Source organism: Cyprinus carpio, chromosome B15 (assembly GCF_018340385.1).
Source record: "Cyprinus carpio isolate SPL01 chromosome B15, ASM1834038v1, whole genome shotgun sequence".
Classification (NCBI taxonomy): Eukaryota; Metazoa; Chordata; class Actinopteri; order Cypriniformes; family Cyprinidae; genus Cyprinus; species Cyprinus carpio.
The window spans coordinates 14961189-14984432 of NC_056611.1; the positions used below are offsets into that span (position 1 = coordinate 14961189).

The 23244-nt window shown below is 39.5% G+C and overlaps 1 protein-coding gene across 5 annotated transcripts; it reads right to left on the minus strand.

Annotated features, from left to right (window-relative positions):
• Positions 1–136: 136 nt before the first annotated feature.
• Positions 137–13228, minus strand: auts2b (activator of transcription and developmental regulator AUTS2 b). 5 transcript variants are annotated; one of them, XM_042739393.1, is made up of 15 exons: positions 12725–13220; positions 12261–12297; positions 8109–8247; positions 5237–5533; positions 4939–5153; positions 4772–4816; positions 4080–4175; positions 3610–3681; positions 3446–3475; positions 3284–3355; positions 3029–3164; positions 2457–2537; positions 2282–2365; positions 1970–2180; positions 137–1387 (listed from the first exon to the last, which is right to left on the minus strand). In XM_042739393.1, exons 4-15 carry the CDS (start codon positions 5331–5333, stop codon positions 277–279), a joined length of 2250 nt encoding a protein of 749 aa, XP_042595327.1. In that variant the 5' UTR covers positions 5334–5533; positions 8109–8247; positions 12261–12297; positions 12725–13220; the 3' UTR covers positions 137–276. The 5 variants fall into 5 exon arrangements, with proteins under 5 accessions (XP_042595327.1, XP_042595328.1, XP_042595331.1 ...); XM_042739394.1 differs by lacking the exon at positions 8109–8247 and having other exon boundaries at positions 4960–5153; positions 12725–13228; XM_042739397.1 differs by lacking the exon at positions 8109–8247 and having other exon boundaries at positions 5237–5284; positions 12725–13222.
• Positions 13229–23244: the final 10016 nt, after the last annotated feature.

Below are 23244 nucleotides of genomic sequence, written 5' to 3' on the forward strand. Positions count from 1 at the left end.
ACTTGTTGAATTTATTTTGCATATTGTGCTGTATTATGGTTCCATTGTTGGCTTGCTATAGTTGTTAATAGTTGTGTATTTTTTTAAGTTTCCTTTATTTTAAAATATATTGTTAACATTCAAAAAGAACAAGTAATTTTTTTTGTCTTAAATCATTTTAATATTTTTTTTTTGACCAAAAAAAAATCATTTCCATCACTGTACATTTCGACTACACGTTATTTCACACGAAGTGCTTGATATACATAAGTCCGTCAGTTTCTGATTAGGTCCAGCTCACCGAGTCTCAGTGTCTCTGTGTGGGTGTGAAACAGGTCTGTCTGAGAGAGGGGTCATCCGTCTCGGAGACCCTGGCCGTGCTGCCAGCATTGGAAAAAGCGGGTGTGGTTGGGCGTGTATATAACCAGCAGGTAGAGACCTACTGAGTGAGGTGTAATGTGGGAGCCCTGTGCTGGGGTAAGCTGCCGTGAGGAGTCCTGGAGTTGGTAAGTGAGGATCCAATGCAGTATGATGCATAGCCAACATGTGGCTACGCTCGCTTTCTTCTCTCAGGAAGGCCAGACGCTGCCGTTCCTCCAGTTGACTCCTTTGCACCAAGGCCATGGACTGCAGAAATGGCTCTCGTGGGTAACCAGGATGCCCCATCATAGCACGTTGCAGGGAGTCATTTCTTATTAAGAGGTCCTTGCTCAACAAGTCTCTACGAGGAAGATCTAAACCTCGGTAAACATTCCGCATAGACTCCCAGTGTTGAGGCGAGTAAGGCAGTCTTTCAGCTCCAGGTAGTGGACCCATTCCCAGAAAAGGTGAGACTAGCCTAGTTCTGTCAAGACCAGGGTGGCCAGCTGGGATTCCTATTGGCAAAGGAAGAGTTGAAAGAGGTGAAGGGTTAATAGCAGGGGCTCTGGGATCCTGCCATGGTTTTTCCAAAACTTTCTGGTGTGTTGTAACCTCATGGTCCTGGTCGTCTCTCTTCTCCTCCTTAACTCTCACCTTTCTGCTCTTGGCATTTGATTCATATTCAACTCTAATCTTCTTCTCAGCTGGCTCCCAGGGTTGGCTATCACTGTTTGGCTGCTTGAGATCCTCTCTCTGTTGCTTGGGTGATGAACTTTCTTTTCCTGCTGGCTTGTCCTCAGCGGGCTGCTTTTGCTCACTTTTGACATCCTTTTCTCTTCTGTCACTTTGGATCTCTTTGTGTTTTGGCTCCTCAGTTTCTCGGGTTTGTTGCGGAAGCTCTTGGGCTTCTGTTTTCTTCTTTGCCTGCTCCTCTTCCTTGGTCTCATCTGGAGAGGAACTTTTGAAGGACTCTTTTGGTTGTTTGTTGTCCAGTGCACTATTCCTGGTGGGTGACAAATGCCTTCCATTTAATTTATCTTTTGGTTCCCTGCAATGATTGAAATAAATTATTATCTATTTAAACTCTTAATCAAAAGGTCAACTCTAAGAATTCTTGATCAGGTAGGTTATCTAGCACCAGGGGTGTCCAATCCTGTTCATGGAAGGCCAAAGTCCTGCGAAGTTTCTCTCCAACCTGCCCCAAACTCACCTGCCTAGAGGTTCCTTAATTAATCCTGAAGACCTTAATTTGCTGGTTTAGGCATTTAATTAAAACTGAAGATAAACTCTGCAGGACAGTGTTCTTCCGGGATCAGGAATGGACACCACAGGCTTAGGCAGTTTGCTCCTGAAACACATCACGGAGGTCTACATAACTGCAGAAAGCAATCTGATAGCATTCCCAACTGTTCAATAACAGTTGCTTGGCTAGTGCAGGACTCCTTGGAAATACCCAATTTGAACATTTTTCCAGAACAAAGTGCACATTTAGCAAATATGGCAGCAACCTTGTCACAGACTTTCGGGGATACACATGCTGACTGAGGAACTGTCATTGAAGTGAATGCTAACAGACAGGATTCTGTCAAGATCTTCTTGATCTTGGAATCGCAAAATAGCTGGTACTTACCGCTCCTTGTCATCTTTGTTGTCTAGGGAATCTCTCTTAATCGCTGCTCTGTCCGGTATGGAGGGAGCTCTCTCAGTTTCAGAAGGCCTTGGACACAGAGGCAGCGTTGGGAAGGATGGGGGTGTCTGGTGCAATCTGTTCCAGGTCTCCAGTTGTCCACTTGAAGTTGGCACTGTTTTACCATCTTTAGTCCCATGTGCTGCATTTGGTGCTGTGAATGCCCGAGAGTAATTATCATCAGTCAGAGGAAGACTGCATTTTTAACCTACAGCAAAAGCAGATCCTTTCACATCAGGATAAAGATATCCTTACTTAGTGATGGGTTTCCTAGTCCTCCAAAGGCAGATGAGCTCAGTGTACTTAGGCCTCCAAAGGTGAGTGGCTTATTAAGAGACTCTACACAATAACAAGAGATATATGAGTTTAGAATTTGAGGAGTAATGTTGGTCTAATATGAATTAAATTTTGAAGTCAGATGTAATCTTACCATGATGGGGGATTACACTGTGGAGATTGTTTGGGGTATGCGACAAGGGTCCATAGGGCGAAACTGAAGGGTGTGTGGGACCTAGCAAGATGTAGATACTGGTAAGCACAGTCCTGTTTCTGTCAGACAATCTCTTATAAAAATCACAGGACTCTGCTTACTGAGATCATGGGGATTCATTAATGTTGACACTGGAAGTACCTAACCCTACCCCAGTCCTGTTTCTTAAGAGCCAACGTCCTGCAGAATATAGCTCCAACCCTTTCCTAAAATACCTAATAAAGTAATCCTTTAAGTAATCCTAAAATCTTTAATTAGCTGGTTCAGATGTATTTAATTACAGTTGGAGCTGAACTCTGTAGGACACTGGCCCTCTAGCAGGAGGACTGGACTACCCTAAAATCAATGGGAAGTACCAGGTTGATAAGAATGCACTGTGTTAATCCGTAACCCTATAATCTAATTGGTTGATGGGATGTTGTTCCAGGACCAACAATTTGGTGATCCAGGAACATCCCATTTGGCTAAATTACAGTCACTAGTGTGGATTTGATCCATGCTGTAATTCCTACCTGCATTAGAGAGGATGGTGGAGGGACGGGGTAAATCACGTGGCTGCAGTCCCATGAAGCTCGAGACAGGCGATCGATTCAGAAACTCAGGCTTAAAACCAAAGTCTAATTTATGTGGTTCAATCTGCATCTGCTTCTGTAACCCAAGGAATAGAAAATGGTTACTTTAATTCACTATTAATTACAGATTACTTGTCCAAAACGAAATAGAAATATTCCACGTTAAAAAAGAACAATAATTTCTTTTGCACTTACCTTAATTTTTTGCTGATGATGGTAAACTTGCCATGCAATGTGGACATGCATTGCACACCACTTCCCAGGTTTCTGAGGAAAATGAAAAAACACTGGATGGGTAAAGAATTGTGATTTACTAGGTTAATAAAAAGGTGTTGAATAATCATATGTAAACCTTACCTTTGGTTTAGGACACATGGGGTCAAGAAGCTAAAAAAAAATGACATTATCCTTATATTTCTTCAATGATAAACAGAACAGCTGTAAATATTTAATGAGACATGAGCATGTATGGCTCAGATTTTGACCCATTAGAGAAGCCTTGCAACTGAATGGAAACTTACTCTGGAGTCCTTCTGTAAAAGTTGGTGTGGCACAGATCCTGGCCTTGACACCACATCTAGTGGGTTGGAGGCCTGCAAATAGAAAATTTGTGAATACTATGTCTATATTCAATTAAATTATTAACATGATCATGAATCATGCCCTGTTCTTCCACAGCACACATTCTCTTTTATATAAGTAATTATATAAGTGTGGTTAGTCCAGCCTTTACATTTATTATTACTCATGACCTTTAAAAACATGCTTTGCAAATGTGGGTCTGAAAATAAACATTTTGCAGAATCTCATATAAAAACTATAGAAAACCACAAGACTTTTCTTGTTTTTCCTTTTCTTTCTTTGTGGGAGGTCGTCGCAACTCAAGAAATATCAAGGTTTTTTCAGGGTTTTTTTTTAGTGTTGTAGGAGTTTTTTTAATGATGTTGTTTCAAACAAAACAGAAAGCTAAGAGACAGAGTGGCAGGCAAACCTTGGGCTGAAAAGCTCCCTGGAGAGAGCTGAATGGTCCAGCAGGTGGAACCATAGGAGGTATTCCAGTCATTACTGACGGATAGGACGGGACCAACTGTAGGGAAACAGCAGAAAAATGTCATTAATTTCAGGAAACAAAAGTGTGTTCATGCTGATTTACACAAAAGCATTTCTGTTTCTGGCCTTTAAAGGGAAATCAGAATTGACCCCATGTAAGTAAAGTACATTGCTGAATTTATTTATTTATTTTTTTTGGCATTTTTGCCTTTATTATGATAGGACAGATCAGAGCTGACAGGAAGCAATGTAGGAGAGAGATGGGGGCGGGATCGGGAAAGGTCCTCAAGTTGGGATTCAAATTCGGGACGCCCGTAGCGCAACAGCACTGTATGTCGACAAGCTTCTGCCACTGAATAAAAAATACTAAAGGAAATTGTGACTCAATTCTTATTTGCTTTCAATTGCAATTTTATATAGATATAGTTTATTAGATATAATAATTAAAACTTGTCTTAGAATTGCAAGAAACAAAATTTGAACATCTCAGAAGTGCGGGGAAAAAAGGTTCAGAATTATGAGATAAAGTCACAACTACCTCTTTTTTTAATTCAGTGGTGGAAACAGGATTGATGAGTAAAAGAAACATGCAACTCAAATCACTGGCCATTATGTGTACAAGATATAACTTACATTGTGTCTATGGAAGGTATCCGCTTTAGTGGGGTATTTGTCAAACTGTAAGAAAAGAGAAAAAGAGATATTTACCTTCACTTAGTGACTTTGTACATTGCAAGTGGTAGAATTTCAGCTCAAAACATTGATTATTATGAGCACTGATTAAGAGTATTTCTCCTCACTTGTCTGGCAGGGCTACGCACCAGTGGTGCTGCTGGGCTGGGCATGATGGAATGGGGGAATGGAGTGAAGGTGTGCTGATGTGTGTGTTGGTGTGTGTGCTGGTGCTGGTGGAACTCTGTGCGCAGGTAGGCCGGGGGAGCTGGAGCGCCTCCTCGATCGACAGTCTGGGAGGCCAGGAAGCGAGAGTTTAACTCTTGCCGCAGTAGGTCATGATCTAAGGGGCACACAACAGAGCGAATCAGAGCACAGCTAGCAGATATGTGATATATTTTTTCAGTCCGTATGGTGCTGCTGTACCTGTGTAGGGAGCTGTTGCTGGCGCGCTGGGCACTGGCAGAGCACTTCCTGTTAAGAGGGGAGTAGGAGGAGGCAGGGTTGTCGTCGGGGCAAACATGTTGAGATGTTTAGAGAGGGGGATGATTACAATGCTCTTCTTTACTTGTGCTGATGCACTCCAAGTGCACAAAAGAGACTACAAACAGCTTGTTCCTTCAGTTTTCCTTCAGTCTTTGAGTTCTAAATGTCTCCTCCTTGTGGCATTTTGCTCGTTGTTTTCTGCTCTCGCATTTGTGGTATTAGCAACATCAGCAAGAACTGCAGGTCAATAAAAATACTGAGTCAACACATGGCATACTAGGCCAGATAATTAGAGAATCCATCTTACCAAACAGTGATTTAGTCACTTTGAGTAGAACAAGATTACATTGCTTGCTTCGTCATGATGCTACACTCTGTGCCCACTTCGATCTGTAAAATTATGGTCCCTAAATATAAAGTCATGACACTTTTAACCAGTTTTATAATTTAAATATTGTTAATTTGAATACTTCGAAAATATTTTTGATGGGTTTAATTAAATATATACTATTCTATTGCATTTACAGCTCATGGTAGGTCTGTAAAATTAACTCCTGGGGCCAGACTTTTGCACTCAATTCCTGATTTAAAGGAACTCCTCTCTTTCTTTTTTATGCTATATATGTAACATTATGGGGAAAAATGGTTTACAGTTCACACCGATATTAATAAGCATTCTTGGACTACTATTACTTCACACATTTATGAACAATAAAGAAACTGCATAAACTATAAATTGAGGTAATACTGTAGTACTAACCAAAAATCTGAAAAATTAACATACAATACCACTGAAATGTTTAGGGCCAGTAAGATTTTTTTTGTAAATACTTTTTCAGTAATAGTGCTATAAATTGATCAAAAAAAAATATTACAATATTATAATAATATTATATATAATATTACAAGAGATTTTTCAACTAAATATTGTTCCTTTGAAGTTGATGTTAATCAAAGTATTAAGTAGCAAAACTTTTAACGTTTATAATAATAAGAAATGTTTATTGGGCACCAGATCAGCATTTTAGAATGATTTCTGAAGGATCATGTGGAGTAATGATGCTGAAAATTCAGCTTTGCCATCACAGGAATAAAAAACTTACCACCCTGAAACTGTGTTACAACAAAGATAACAATTCAAAATGAGGGAAGCAGATATTGTATGAAAATGTGTTACAATAATGATAATAATTAAATATTAGGGTATCTCTCAGATATTGTAAAAAAACAACAATAATAATAATAATAAAATAGTGACGTCGGTTTCACCGTGACATTTACTGCTCCCTCCCAGGGGGCACTAATAGTGAATGCAAATGTGATGAAGGGGTGAAATCCCTTAGGGATTGGCCCATCTATACAACCTGCAATTACCTCCTTTTTAACAGCACTCATGCACATAAAGCAATGCAGTAAATCTCTTTTGTGTAAAGCTGTCAATTTGGGCCATTTCTCCAGTACTGCTGTATCTATAGTGAAAGGTCTTTTGAGAGCCCCATAATGGATTGTTAGCTTCTCCGAGGGGTAGACCTCCTTTCGCGAACACCAGGGGTCCACAGAGGAGGGAAACACAAGGAGCAACTTATTCGCTGAGCTGAGCTCCAAATCCCTTGTGATGAGCTGTTTGTATTGAATAGGATGACACAGGCGCAGGGGTCATTCAAACGTTGGGAACAGTAAACATGCGTTGAGAAACGAACGAAACGAATCCCAAGAACGCAATACTTTATAAACTTCCAGATCTGTAATGAGATGAACGCATAAGTCTCAAGGGAGGAGAACAGACTAGTCCGCCACATGGCACAACTCAATAGCTGGACCGGCTACAGACTAATTGAGTACAGCTAAATAATAAGCACACAGAGTCCTTAATAGACCCTCATAATGGCGCTGGTGTTTAAATCTAATTTGCATCCCGTTTAATCAAAGAACAGCATGCGCTGATGTACCTTTCCATCAGACGCTGCAATAACCAAGAAATGAAAACGTTTGGCTTGTGTTTATAAGACTGGTTTCGCTTAAACTGCTTGTTTTCAATTAGTGTCATGGCACGGTAATTCTCTATTTTGATGCAGGTCAGGAATTAAGCTAAGCTTCTTTTTGGAGCTGTCAGGCCACCAGCGAATTTGTCGTCTTGTGTCAGTTGGCAGCTGCCTTCCCCGAGCCATTTTTGTCATTCATCAAGCCCATTACTGGCCTAACCCTTCCAGGCATGCAGAAACGAATGGTCTAATCCCTTCATTCTCACAAAGACAAGATTAGCTGGAGGTTAAACACTCGTGTTCTTTAAATTTTGTCCTTGACAGGGTGCCAGGGGAAAGCTCTTAATCTCGTGAAGGAGCAGTTGGAGGGAGCTTTGTGTGCATACAAAAGTAGACGAGCGTGGCTCAGGCGGAGCGCAGGTAAGCCCTCCTAGAAACTCCTCATAATCTTCCAATCATGAGCATGTTTACCGTAGCCGTCCCTCTGCGGTTTTGTGCTCGCAGATGGCGGGAGACATCTCATAAATCATCCGGTGGCATCGAGGGCCGTGTGCGTTATTGCTAGGGCACAGTTGGCAAATGACTCAAACTGAGAAACAGTTGTTCTTGTGTGCTGACAGGTTCCCACGTGTGAACGAAGCCCACTCAGCTAAGGTGCATCTGTTCGGCTGCACCTCTCTGACACTTGAACAGTCTCTGACAAGAAGAAACCACTATGCGGTTGGATTTCAGTTGCGTAGGTTTGTATCGTTGAAATGTGCTAAAACAAATACTCAAACTTCTACATTCAGGATTAGTCATCAACTGAAAACAGCTAAAAAAGCTCCTACCTCTATGCTTCTGCACTTTCCACACCCCTGAATCGTGTAGGAATCCACTAGAAATGTGTCGTTCCAGCCGGTCCAGGCTGTAATCTGGCAGGTTTAGAGAGTTGTCTCTGGTGCAGCGTTCAGCAGGCGTTCAACAGCTCTTGAATGAGACACATGGGAACAGTATCTCTATTCTCAACTTGCCAGTCTGTCTGCAGGATCACAGTCTGTGGTGTTGGGTATCACACAGACTAAGCGAACACTTCCTTTATGGCGGTGCTCCCTCTCTCTCTCTCTCTCTCTCTCTCTCTCTCTCTCTCTCTCTCTCTCTCTTTTCCAGTTAATACATCAAAGCAAAAAGCCAACTGGGTGGTATGCACAGGATTTTCATGCTTACTGTGATTTTTCTGGATCAAATCAGTAATGCATGCAGGTCTCGGCTTCGAGATTGGGATTCTAAACAGTTTTTTTGTTACAGTATTTGGTAACACTTTATTTTAAGAACCAATTCTATTAACTAGCAGCATGCATATTACTACCACAATGGCTGTTTATTAGTTCTTATAAAGCACATATTAATGCCTTATTCTATAAGACCATTTTTTTTTTACATCCCTTAATCCTACCCCATACCTAAACTTAACTATATATATATATATATATATATATATATATAAGATTATAGAAAATATTTCTTTAATACATATATGTTTACTCTGTCTACTCCATTTTTTATTTATTTTGTATTCACGTCAGTTAATACTTAGATAGAATGTAACTGGGATGTCCATTACATCTCATGACTACAAAAGAATTTTTCATCTGGGTTAACTTGAATTATACAGTATATAATAATCTCATTATCTTTAAAGTAAACATATCCACCCCCTCCTGCATGTCTCCTCAGTTTTAAAGCTTCAAATCCAAACAGCTTGTACAAAAGTGTAATTCCTTCTCCAAAACCTCATTTCATCAGCCATATACAGCCTATGACAGAATCAAGGCGTATTTGAGCAAGTCATCTCTTGTTATTATAACGTAATCCCTTCCCAAAGGATGATGAGAAAGGCCAGTTCAGGACAGGACACAGGCTAAGGATGTATAAATTGCTGTGAGCAAAATGACTGCATTCTCCCACAGTCAGTACAATAGGCGGCGGTGTTTCATTATTCAGTGCTCAGGTTTCGTTCAGTCTGGGATTAGTGATGGGGATGTAGGCCGGCCATGCACACAATGTCTCCTGATGCCTGTGGGATGTGTTGTACCTCCCGCTTCGGAGAAACCGAGCCCCTGGAGCACCAGTAAAACAATCAGTGGCGTGAAGGACGCTTGAGATTCGGATCCTCAGCTATATAACAGACAACTTCACTGATGATAAAGGGCTTGTTGTGAGTCTTATTGCAGTGGTCAGCCGCGGCTGTAACGTGTGAGAGCTGGGGGCAAAGTGTTTATTTGAGTTGTGCTGAAAGCTCCAAACAGTCAGCTGTCTCACTGATCTCTCAACAGCGCCGATCTCGGCTATACACTATTCCCCGATGCTTGGGCCCGTCCTGGCTCGGGTTACCCTGCAAAACAATGCCAACTCTGTACTGGCTGCCTATCTCACAGACTTCGTTGTACTAACATGTATACCTATGTCTGCAATGGACAGGGGATGAACAGATTATGCTGTGGCCTTGAATAGTTTCACTTCAACTTTGAAAGTGATCATGCCTGTGAAATGCATTCTGGGCCCTGGATAGCATATAATCTTAACACAGCCTTAACAAGCATCGCAGGAACGTGAAAAACCCTCTATCCAGGCCAGTCACTGCACATCGGCCAAAACCGTGGGCTGAAGCAAAGACAGCTCTGTGAAATGTGGGTTAGGGTTTTTGTTGTTAGTGGCAGGTTAAGGTTGTGGGTGTTGGTGGTGGGTGTAGATTTTTGATTGCCGAGTGTTGGGCGAATAGATTACACAGCTCCTCGGCGAGCCTGCTCGTATTAGCATTAACAACACACAAACATAACAACAGAAGGTCAAACATAGTCTAGTGCTTATATGAGGGATTCTTCAGTGAGGGAAATGATAATATTAAAGAAAAAATGCTTAAAAATCAGAACATTATAATAGCTTGAAACTTTTTATTGTGCTTTTTAATTACACTACTTTGTAATGTTTTTAAAAGAAGGTTCTTCTGCACAACAGTGCTGCATTAATTTGATCACAAATACAAGTACATATTGTGAAATATTATTACAGTTTAAAGTAGCTGTTTTCTTTTCCAGTGTATTTTAGTATGTAATTTATTCCTGTGCTGGCAATGCTAAATTTTCTGCAGTCATTACCTGTCTTCAGTGTCACATAATCCCTCAGAAATCATTTTAATATGGTGAATTGCTGCTCAAGAAACATTTCTTATTAATGTTAACAGTTGTGCTGCTTCCTATTTTTGTGGAAACTGCAATACTTCTTTTTTCCTGTGATATTTGATGAATAGAAATTTCAAAAGAACAGTATATTGACAATTTTAAAAAGTTAAAAATGACAGATTTGGGATCACGTCATACAGAAGGATGACAATTTGAAGATCATAAATGGCATTCATTTATCAATAAAATGTCAAAAATACTCTTTAATTATTTTTAAGTCTCATTATCATTTAATATTCATTTAAAAATAATTGTATGTATTTATTAAGTTAATCAACTGTTAGTTTTTTTATTTTATTTTTTATTTTTACTGATTATTCAACATTTTTGGCAAAAAAAAAAAAAAAAACTGAATGTCATTGCTTCATTACCACAAAATGTATCTGTTTTATCTATTTAAAATTTGTATCTAACTAATTAATCACCTATATTCAGACAAACAGTCTGTCTATAAATGTCATCAGAATTCTATTGCTGCCTCTAAAAATACACACCTTTAAAGGATTAGGAATATGATGTGTGTCATTCAAGGAGGTAATGTCTAATTAAAAACTCAATTCCGAGAAGCATTTGGCAGAACGCTGAGAAATAAAACAGACCCTGAAAGCTGTCTAATCCCCCTATGATTGAGACAAGCGTCCTTTAACTCAATTGCATTAAGATGGCTTAAGGTTTAATAGGCTTCTCAAAACATTGCTGCACTATGTGTTCACATCCTTCTGTTATCTTAGACAGCCAATCAGATTAGGCAAAATGAAAGTTCTTTTAAAAGCAGTGCTAAAACACAAAATGTTATGGCACATGAGGAGCTCTGTACGTAGCAGCAGTCTGACCTAAGACTGCGACCCATCAGTCCAGTGAAGCTCCAGCCCAGCGCTAGTGAACAGACCTTGGCCCATGCTGACTAATGTGCCAGACAGGAGCCTCCAAAGCACCCGCTCTAACATAAAGACGTAAATTCCATTAACTATTGCTGGTGACTCTATGAAAGTAATCTGGTTAAGTTCTTAAGTGCCTCTGATTTGATTTCAGCATGCTTAAGAAGCAAAAACTGCATGAGGTAAATGGTGAGGATATAGGGAGAAACAATTGTGGTTTTCATGAATGCTTCATGATTTAAATGTGTAAGTGTGCCAATAAAAATAAATGCATGACTGAGAATGTCTTGTTAAATAAATCAGCAAGGCTAAAGTGTTTCTGGGCGGGCTGGCTGGCTGTGGAGTGACTGACCCTCTATCCGATTAAGTGGAAGATTACTAGCACGTACTTGGCCTGAACGCACCCACCTCTTAAATTATCAAAATGCTAATTGGCTCTAAGGATATTGTGTTTTTACATCCTTGTACTCAATCCAGAGGATTTCTCATCATGCCATCTGCCCAATACAGGAATAAAGCGTCTTGTAACTGTTTTGTTTTCGTAATTCATCGTATTACAGAATGGAAATGTGATGCTTCAAATGTGAAAACATTCTTAACCTTGAAAAAAAAAAAAAAAAAAGTCATGAGCTGCACCTATCAAATGTCCGAAGCTGAGAATATATAACAAGCTTAATAATCAAGCGATTTAACGATTCTTTCTCATTGGAATAGGGAGTGATGTGATGACATTATCACTGGATAATTGAGTCTATCTATCAAACCTATCAAGAGGTGTTAGATATAATGCCTGCTCATGAATTCTCATACAGGGAGGCAAATAAACACAATACTGAAGGCATATTTAGTAATGGCGATTTTATGAAATGTGAGGTTTACATACCTGCATCTGGAGGAGGGAATATCTCTGTTTGAGCAACCTGCAATATTAATAAGTTTCAGTAAAAATTCTGCTTTAAGCATCAAAAAAATGTTAACCACAAGAGGACACTGTTTCACCACTGCAAAACCTGACAAGACGCTCCAGTCTTTTAAAGCCCAATGTACTAAAAATCATTTTTCCATGCTTCAAAACATGAAACAAACACATGGATAAAATGAAAACGCATCAAAAATGCAATTATTTTCAAGAATGTTTAATTTTTCATAACCACTAATTTTAAGAATTATTGGCGTGAATAATAATAATAAAAAAAAGAATTATTGGCGTGAACTATCCATTTCTCTCTAGGCATGTCTCACTTTCGCAGTCGTATCTAAATGCACAGCAAAAACAACCAACCCAAATCCAAATTTTAAATTATTAAAGATCTTTACATTTTATTAGAGTTTTTGAGAAGCACTTACCCAAAATACCAATGAAGCGATGAGGCAAGAAGACCCTTCTCAATGTAATCCAAAATACTGCCAATTTTTTTCAACTATCCAATGCTTTTCAGAGTACAGTCACTTCAGGATCCGAACACAAAAGTGTTAAAAAGTTGTTTCCTTACATAAACCAACATAAACCATAGGTCCCTCCAAAATCTAGGAGCTCTGAAAAATTGTTTGTTTTTACCCTTTGAATATCAGGGCATGTATGATATTGAACATCCTGAACCAATCCTTTCCAGAGACTGAACCAGTATCCAGTAAAATCCAGTAAACACAGTAAACGTGAGGCTCTGAGCTCCTTCACCATCAACAGATTAAGCGCAAATCCACTCAAAGCAGGTTTGAGATCCTTTCCAGAGTGTGTCCGGACGCACTCAGCTCGGCTCAAGAATGCTCCCTCAGTAGCGAACTGTGCATTCCTGTGATCCCTCCCTCAGCGGACACTCCCACTCCTCCCTCCTCAGCCCTGAGAGTGGCACCCCAGCGGCAGAACAATTACAACACTCTCCTCCTCTCTGCTCAACACGTACGTATAGACAGTCTAGTGATTATGGCCATCCTCTTAATTACAGGCCCAGAATAACCAGAGGGGACAGGCGACGGGTTCAGAATGCTGATGAGACGCTTCCACCTCGCACCGAAATGAGACTTCACTCTTATTGGGTGACGTGTCAGCTCCAATTAATGCTTCTGTGCTGGTATGCCACCCCGCTTCTTTTGTAGGGTGGGAAAAGGATGATATGATTTAATGCGGTGGTTGCATTTGTACCTGTCACAGCTTATTATAAATGCATCACATAAATGTGAATGTCATGCACACCGTGTTGTGGAATTCTTGGTGAGGTCAGCCAGTCGCAAAGCTCTTCTTTGGACTGAAGGGTTGTGAATGTCAGTGGGAAAAGGGCACGGCAAGATGATGAATCACAAGACGGGATATTATCACAACAGATATATCACGTAATTTATTAGAAGCATCAAAACCCCATGGGAGGAGGCACATGAAAGCTCCTGCACTCATCAGGCTCATGTCTTCCATTGCTAATGCAGTGTCCTCTCTGAACCGGGGATGGGCTCTCTTGGGGAGATAGCAGAAGACTTCAAAGTGCATGGCCCGCCAGGATCGCAGGGAGGTCTCATTCAGCAGTTGCCCCTGTCAGCCCTGAGGGAGTTTCTAATTGCATTTCACAGGCTCTGAACAAAACAAGGCCTTGTTCCAGCTGAAGTTGGTCCTCCTGCTGGGACGTAGCTGTGATTTGCGACTCCTCAGCGGGATGTGGATCTTTAGCTTGCCAGAAAAACAGTTTCTGCTTCCTTCTTCTGACTGCACGCACTGGGGCGCCCATAGGCGGATGAATACACGAGTGGCAACGACACCTTCTTCTCCCCTCAGAGGCCGTTCGATCTGTGGGACTGGAGGCAGATGTGTGGGCTCAAGCTGAAATATTAATTCAGACCTACACGAGAGACTCCAAATCGTATGCTGGCCATCAAATATCATCAAACAGCAGAAGATTAGGGGGTTTTCTTTTCATAATTTATAAGCTCCAAATAAAAGCCAATATACTTTGTACTGGTTCTAGCTGAGCCAGTTGTTATTGCTGTGCTTTATTATCCTGACTATGGCGATTTGATATCTAATACAAGCATAGACCCTATTTATGAGTACTTCAAAAGAAGAGCATCTTGGTTAAATTATGTGTATTATGTTTTTGTAAATCTAAAGTTGCAAGACCCAGGATATTCAGTGTTCGCATGGAAGCGGCGAGATATATGGCATCTTTATATGTGATGTTTTGAGATATACAAGCCGCATACATTCAATATTCTAACTACTAAAATCAGATAATGCTATTTTTTTATGCTATTTTTATTATTTATTTTAACAGATAAATAGATTAATTTTGATATTCATAGATTTTTTTTTTTTTTGCATCACATAGGATTCTTGGATACGGCAGTTTATAAAGCCACTGCTTTTAACTACAACATTTCAATACTAGTCCTCATAGTTAGGACTGGTAATTTGACCCAAATCTGAGTATTTAACAACTTTTAAATGTTCATGACCAAATAATAACATCAAACATTAATTTCCCCCAAACTGAACTTTGTTCAGGATGTGGATTTAAATCACTGAATTATCTTCCGTCATAATCTCATTTATATAAAACTGAAAAGAGCAGAATGTTTTCACCGTGCCATGACAGTTTAAGCAGTTTCCAAAAAAACATAATCATATATTACCAGCGCACAGCATGTACGACTAACACAAAATAGTAAATCACTCCGAAATTGAATCATTATAATCATCAAAGGCAGAAAAACTGAGTCAGATGTGATTACTGAAAATGAGATGTGGAACGAGGGCTTTTATTAACTCAGTGCTCAGTCTAGTAAGTTCATTCTAAATCATTTTGTATAATTATGACAAAGAATTGGTTTATGATAGCGTATGTACATCTGTCCCAACATTAGCCACATCCCAAAGCCCTAAAAAACGAAGAAAACGGATGAAGAATGAGCACACGCAAGTTTTTCCGTCTGTGTTTTTTTAAACACCGAAAGATTCTTGCAGACTCGCCTCAAAGGCAAAGTCATTAGTGCCGACTTGGCCTGATTGTTTTCACTGATTTTCTGTCTGAAGGAGGAGTAAATTGATGCCTTAGCCCTTCAGCTCCAGTCTGGCTATTAATTTCAAAGAGCAGGTTTGGCCCGATGGCCCTTTGAGAGAAAGCTGATTTAACTAGATCATTTTTAATGGGGATGGATTCCTCCATACTTGCCCTTTGGAAGAGCTTCTGTCCTCCATAACCACTGGTCTGTAATGGCAAGCTCCTTCTGAGACTATTACTAAGGGCCAATTGGTTTTGCAATGAAATACATAATCTTAATGTACTGGAAGATGTGCGACTCCACACCGCAGGAGTTTTCAGTCCATAAACAGAAATGCTGCGAGAATGTCGCGCTGTCAGATCAACGTAGGCTTCGCAAGCGGGCGTAAGCAAACTCGCATGACAGCCGTTGCTATTTCCAGGAAGAGATAATCAAAGGCATTTGACTTGTGAGAGCCATGGCGAAATAGCAATATTCTTGGATTTCAAAGAGTGTCTAACCACTGAATAGGGTTCCCATACGCCCTTTCATTGGGATGACACAATGTTGCATCTGCTCGGCAAGGGATAAATTAAGCATGTGAAAGTTTTAGTGAAATCCCCATTTTCCAGTTAATCAAATCTCCCCTAATCAAATTAGGAGCTGTAATTCCCCAGGATGCGTGTGACAAAAGTGCATTATTCCTGCCTTTGGAGCCACGAGAGAGAAATCAGCGTGAGGCCATTCCCCTCTGCTTCAGTGGCCCTGAATTGAATTGCTCTTCCGACTGACCCGAGCGCAAGAGGCAGGGTCGAGGTAAACTTTGGCAGTGTTTGAGTTCCCAGCTCATTAAAGAGCTGCCTCTGAGGCCACCTCCAGAGACTGTTGAGCCATTCATTAATGAGGGACTTGTGTAATTTTCCCTGGACATCTGTGACGAACAGGCTCTCTTCCCAATGGCGCACAAAAAACACCTCGGACAATGAAGCTCACATTGATGGCTTAGGGAAACAACCATGGCAAAACCTCTAAAATATGTCATGTGCTCACATATCAAATCATCTTTGAGCTTACAAAGCCACAGCGATCACCTGTGAGGACTTATTTTCCAATGAATGAAAAGTCTTGGCACAAACAGGGAGCACAGAAAGTGGCCTTTTATACTCATTTAGCAGGGCGGTAAATAGGCCCATGGAGCATTCGGATGCCACTTATGAAGTGTTCATAACCGATGCGTACCTCGCGGCTTTGCACAACAGCTTCCTTCCAAACCAATTCATATGGCAGCTAATGAATATGCCACTTTAGACTTCATGAATTGTTCCTTTCCGTTCACTACCCCCAGTGTTAACACCTCTTTATACGATTCTTAACACCTAGTGCACTGCCTCTCAAGGTCACCCTGGCTGAACGGAGAGCTGGAGAAAGCCGCACAAAACCTGAGAGGCTCAATTCCTATTCATTTGTCACATTTGCATGCATGCCTCTATACTCAATCACACAAAGGCCACGGTAGCTTAGCCATTGCCCATACCAATTACAAATGAGTCCATTAAGCTGTCTGCATCGGGCCCAGCCTCTTCATGGTAATGGCTTGTGAGATTTCCATCATAATCGCCGGGCTCCCACTGCAGTCATGAGTGCAGATGGAGGAGGAGAGTGGGTAAAGAGCTATCAAACGGGGCAAAGTGCATTCCTTCAGCTTTGTTTATGTGCAGGCGAACTCAAAAGCCAAAGCTTTCTTTAGGAGTGAAGCCTTATTGCAAAATTCTCATGTGCATGCTGCATGTGCAAAAATACGGGCCTTGATACTGATCATTATTTTATATTACAATATATAAACTATTAATGGAATATAGATATTAAAATATAGATATTTTTTTAAATCTAAGTCTATTTAAGCATCATTGTGCATAGTATATAATGCACAGTAAGAAAAATGGATATTCATTTTGAGATTTAATTAAGATTAAGATTACATTAAAAGTTTCATCAAATTATTTGATTTTATTAATTAGTTATATAATTGAATTATCCTTAAGTGAGATCGCACTTGTGGTGCGTGGGTGATATGATAAATTAAAAAATCTCTATAATGGCAGATATATTGTGCATCGCTAATAAAAGTGACTAGTGCATATGCAATCTCTACAATCCTGAACTATTATTATTATGATTTATAATTAACTTTCATTTTCAATGTCAATATAAAACAAAACCCATTACAGATTATCCTCATTAGTCACATAATAAAATAATTCTCTATCATTTTTATAAATTTTTAGATTATTTGTTCTTATTTAATTATAGAAATGTGGAGAACACTGAAGCAGATGGGATGTTTCTTGTGGTGTCAAATCATTTTCCTCCTTGGTTCCAAAAATAAATGGCAGGGGGTGATTTACGCACCTTCTCTATTGGCGATTTTGGAAGAATAATGTGAACAGCTTTTATTACATGCTGGTTGTTACTCTGACAGCTAATTTACAAAGTCTGTTAATGTCTAAAGGGAAATAACAAATCATTTAGGCCAGACAATCAATCCCATAAACATGCATTTATCAAGCTCATTTGTGAAGCCTGACCTAGTTCTTTCATGTCATATAACGGGACAACTCTATAAAGGTCTATTCAAAAGTGGAGCTAAATCACAGCTTATGAAAAACCCCGACAAGTCTCTGCATTTTAAAGCAATCATGACCCTCAAATATATATCATTATAGGATTTCACATAAAAAATATTAGAAAGCAAGCACACTATCCAGCAGCCTGAGAGGTTTCACTAGTTCACTAAAGGTTTTTAGATGAACAATAAGCAAGTCATGAGGGATAGTTCAAGCAAAAATTTAGTTTTGGACCCCACTGACTTTAATTGCATGGGCAGCTGAAACATTCTTCAAAATATATTTGTTTGTTTTCCACAGAAGAAATAAGTCATACAGGGTTGGAATGACATAAGAGTGGATAAACGTCTAAACGATGATAGAATGCTAATTTTTGGGTGAACTATCCCTTTAAAAGCCAACAGTTCCCGGATAACTGATGTTTGTCAACCTTTAAGTTTGCAGCTTGTGAACCTGCAACACTATTTACAAGAGTTACAACCGTTCTGCAGCAATACGAACCCTTACAACGAAGTTAAAAACCTATTGCTTCGCCCGAACTATATTTCAAAGGACTGTAGACTCTCCTCAACCGTTACATGGTGAGAGTGATTGCAGCAGATCACCTTGAGGACATCTAGCCCTAATGTAGTGCCCCAGTAGTGGAAGACCATGAAGAAAGATGATAGGACTTCAGAGGTATTAATCACCACGACAGTGAGAGGCTCAGCCCCCAGCCACCAAGGGCTCAGGATAAGCTCGTAAAAATTGCACGGCCCTCCACAGGGCGCTCATGTCTTACTTGTTTATGGCAGCGAGTCCCAGAGGACGTGGCAGTGATGTGCTAGCCTCTAAACCCACGCCGTCAGGAATGATGTATGACCATCATTACCAGAAAATATCACTTCAGCCGACCCATGATCTTGCTCCGCTAAGGGTCATATTATCCATGAAGAACAAATTACAGTCCCCTCCGCACATTTAAATTACTAGCAAAAAAATGCTAGTGCGGAGATGGTAATATGTCATCTGTGACAATGCCCCCCAGTGTAATGCAGATAAAAACCCACCTGAGAAATCATCATCCTACAGGATGCTAAAGTTCACTTGCGCTCACTGTCAAGCAGAAGCAAACATACAGGAAAGGTTGTGCACTTTAATTTCCTCCGTTTGAGCAATTAGTATATTTACACAACAAAGACAGTCATGAAATGCAATCTACAGATTGTGCTGTTTATTACGGAAGCCTTCTGAGCTTCTATATTTTTTTCCTCATAATTTCTCATAATTTTCTCATTAAAAGTTTTTTTTCTCACAATTCTGACTTGCAATTGAGAGTTTATATTTCCCAATCCTTTTTTCAGAATTCCGAGTCTGTTTTTCTGATCCGCCACAGAATAAAAAAGGTAAGATTGATTTTAATTGAAAAACAATATGCTAGCAATAACCAATGATGCTCTTTCTGATATTTTCGTTAATCTTTGCAGTTTTTCAATATGTTTGATGTTTGTATCTGTAAATAATTTGTTATATTCATCAATATATCCTTGACTTCTCCATGCTTAAATATCATCACCACGAAGAGCTTTGCCAACTGTGCTTTAAACTATTTCAACTTTCTTTTCAGTGTAAAATAGTGTTATATATATATTTAATGTAGAGTACATTTATTACAGTTATGGATTTGGCCGACACTTTTATCTAAAGCAACATACTTACACTCAGGAGATACATTTTTATCAGCGCTTGTGTTTAATGGAATTTGGGTATATGTGATTGGTATTTGTAACAAGTTGATTTTATAGAAGAGCTACGGGAACACGACTTTAAATCCTAAATATATATATATATATATATATATATATATATATATATATATATATATATATATATATATATATATATATATATATATATATATATATAAGCACATACTCATGATATGCATTATGCTTTCTTTTCCAAATCTTTGAAAGATCATTCTTGCTATGCTTTTTTAAATGATCTTATGTTTTCTTTTTGCTAAATGCCAACACAACATTCTGATTCATCCAATTCAAAGAAAACTCTAATATTTTGGAAAAAGTGCATTTGAGAAGCAATCAAAATCTAGCTATGAATATGGTATGATGCATATTTAAGATTTCAGCACCAGTATTGGAGTGTCAGTGGAGCAGAATGTTCTCGGATTTAGTTTGAACACATAGTGCCTTTCTGTACATGTAAATTTTAATGTAAATGTTAAAACTGAATTTCTGCTGATATTATATTATATGTGAGCATTGAATAATATGGTTTAATAACCTGCTGAACCGGACCTTTTGTTTGAGCGCAGTTCTCATGTAATGCAACAGAATGGACAATTAAAGGTACAGCAGCGTGGTCATTCTCTGCATTCTCTTTGCCTTCAGAAAACGAATCCCCTGATAATTTATAACCGAGGAGAAACAAGCGGCTGATGAATAGTATCCATTATCATGCATCATTTACTGTAATAACAGGCTGCTATTTCCATACAAGAAATGACAAAAATCCTCCATAAATTAGTTTCGAATTTCGCCTGTGGATGTTGGGAAGAGAATAAAGGAGCTTGTGAGTTCTACCACCCAATATCAATTTCAAGGTCCATTTACTTCCTCATCCGTGATCCCTGCCACGCTGAACAGACGGAGACCCCTGAGTGGGCGCATATGGCAGAGGGCTGGGAGTCCACTGGAGCTGGTAATGATGGCAGCGGTGGACTGGTCCATCACCGTGCCAGCGCTGGGGCTCCATTGGCGCAGAGTAATTGACAGCCATGAGCTTCCCTACAGAGCTCAAACACCGCCGCCTGCTCTCTGGCACACACTCCCTAATTCACACAAGCAGTCTTGGCTGCTGGCTCAGCAGGGGCAGGCCATCCAATTTACAGCTCTGTCCAGCACTGCCCCGGGAGCCATCTCCAGCCTGTCCAGCCGGCCCAACAGAGACTAATGAAGGGCTCCTCCAGCACTTCATACATTATGGAGAGAGCAGAGACAGATCAGGAAAACACTGCCAACGCACTCTGCTTTTCTGAACGGAAAGAATCAATTGGGTTGTTGTGGGTAACTGCTCCCCTGCTATGACACCGCTCTCCATTACAAACAGTGGAGAGAGCGCAAACGAGATATTATTTCTGGCGCTCGTTTACTTACATTCCAAGTTCAAATTTGCTGCACTGCGTGTAATACCACTTAACGCTTTTCTTCCACTTACCAGCTCCGAAATCAAGAAGATGCTTCACCTTTCCAAGTTATGGTGTGAAATGATCCTTCCTAGATGTCCTCCTCTCTTTTTCTGTTAATCTGTAGGGGGGGTGGGGGAGATTCATAATCAGGTATTGTGTCATTGCGTATACTGCTTAATAGTGGCTACATAGTCTCTGTCTACATAAGCATACAAGGATTTATGTATGATGTAGCTTCGCTTCATTCTGTTCTTGCATACTTATGAGAGCACAGAGCACACCGGCCCACCGCTGAGCCTGCCTTGGCATGCTGTTACAATGAAACAAATTGTATTCTGCGATGGCTCCGCATGAGTCTTGGCTTCACTAACGTCCTTGGGATGCTTACCATCTGGCTGTCCCATCACTGTGTTCAGATACACTGCATTACAAAGCGAGACAGCACAGAATGCAAAAAAAGAGAGTGTTATCAGGTATTTTACTGGAATGTTTACTTCTCAAGTTAATAATTCAATAACCATTCACTGAAGTGTTACTTTTGTTTATTTATGGCTGACAGCAAAAACCATGTACTAAAAGCCATGTTTATGCCAGTTTTGTTATAGTTAACTAAAACTAAAACTATTAAAAATTATATATTTGAAATAAAGTAGAAATGAAACAGAATATAAATAGTAGATTAAGAACTTAAAAATGAAAAATGTTATTATGCAATTTTATTACTAAAATAAAATGTTGACGCTGAAACTGAAATAAAAATAAAGCTAAATCGAAAGTCATAAAAGCACAGAGCTAAATCACATAATTACTAAAACTGAAAATATAAAAATACAAGCTAATTTAAAATATTAATGAATACTATAATAGTATATAAAAAATACTAAACAAACAGATTTAGACACTTAAGTCACACTTAAAATGCTTGAATGTCATTGCACTAGATAACAAATCTAGTAATATGGCAAATAGCAGAATTTTTCTAGTTTGATATGTGGCATGTAATGCAACAACATACATAGATTTTAACATTTACCTTAAGTGTCCAGATTTTCGGGATCACTGTATATATAGGTAACATATAATGGCCTGGTTTCACAGACAGGGCTCAGATTAAGCCAGGACTGGTTCATAGTTCAGTTAGGCCATTTAAGTAGCTTTTATAGAGGTACCTTAGAAAAAAATATTATTGGTGTGCATCTTAAGACAAAGCAATGGCACTGACATATTTTAAGATAAATAATAAATCATTGGAAGTTTATTTTAATTAAAATAGACATGCAGTTTCATCTGGGACTAGGTTTAAAGGGGTCATGTGATGCGATTTCAATTGTTCCTTTCTCTTTGGAGTGTTACATGCTCTTGGTGCATAAAGACTAAAGTATCAAATCCAAAGAGATATTCTTTATAAAAATTAAGAGTCAACCACACCGCCCTAAAACGGCTCATTTAAACACGCCCCCACATGTCTACGTCACGATGTGGGAAGATTTGCATAACGCTGCCCAAATGTTCACGCAAAGAAAGAAGGCGTAACTTTGATTCTCTCTGTTGCCGCCACTGCTATGTGTGTTTCATTGTGAAAGCGAAACTACTTTGTTTGGTCTTTCAACAGAGGGACACAACTAGAAATCAGTGGTTAAGTTGTATTTACAACACTGTTACAGAACAGTTCAACCCAAATGTACAGATGTGTGCAGTGCATTTTATGGAGGACTGTTTCCTGATCCTGGGAGAGAAGACTACAATGCCGGCTGTTCTGACTCACAGTCTGTAAGTATGTTTACATATTTAAAAGATTTGCCACTGATGATTCAAACGCAAGTTTTAAGCAGTGCAGAGTAGAGCTTGTTGTTTGTTGTTTCTCTGATGCAGACATGGTTTTATGTTTACACAGCGCGATGCAATACAACGCGTAAAAAGACAGCATAAATCCGCTATTCTCAATTCCAGTCCTCGCGCACCTCTGTTCTGCACATTTTGTATGTTTCTCTTATCGCTTCAGACGTTTGTTTTATTTGAACGTAAGTGCCCTGCCAAGTGGACATCACAGGATATTCCTTCAAGATTCCAGTTCAAAGCGAATGTATATG

Bases quoted from the DNA above. Each gene is read 5' to 3' on its own strand.
- auts2b (XM_042739392.1), bottom strand. From the start codon at position 5,333: ATGTTTGCCCCGACGACAACCCTGCCTCCTCCTACTCCCCTCTTAACA. The intron at 3,356-3,445 runs GTAAGGTTTACA...CATTTTCCTCAG, and splicing joins CCATGTGTCCTAAACCAAAG to AAACCTGGGAAGTGGTGTGC. The intron at 2,181-2,281 runs GTAAGGATATCT...GGGCATTCACAG, and splicing joins ACTAGGAAACCCATCACTAA to CACCAAATGCAGCACATGGG.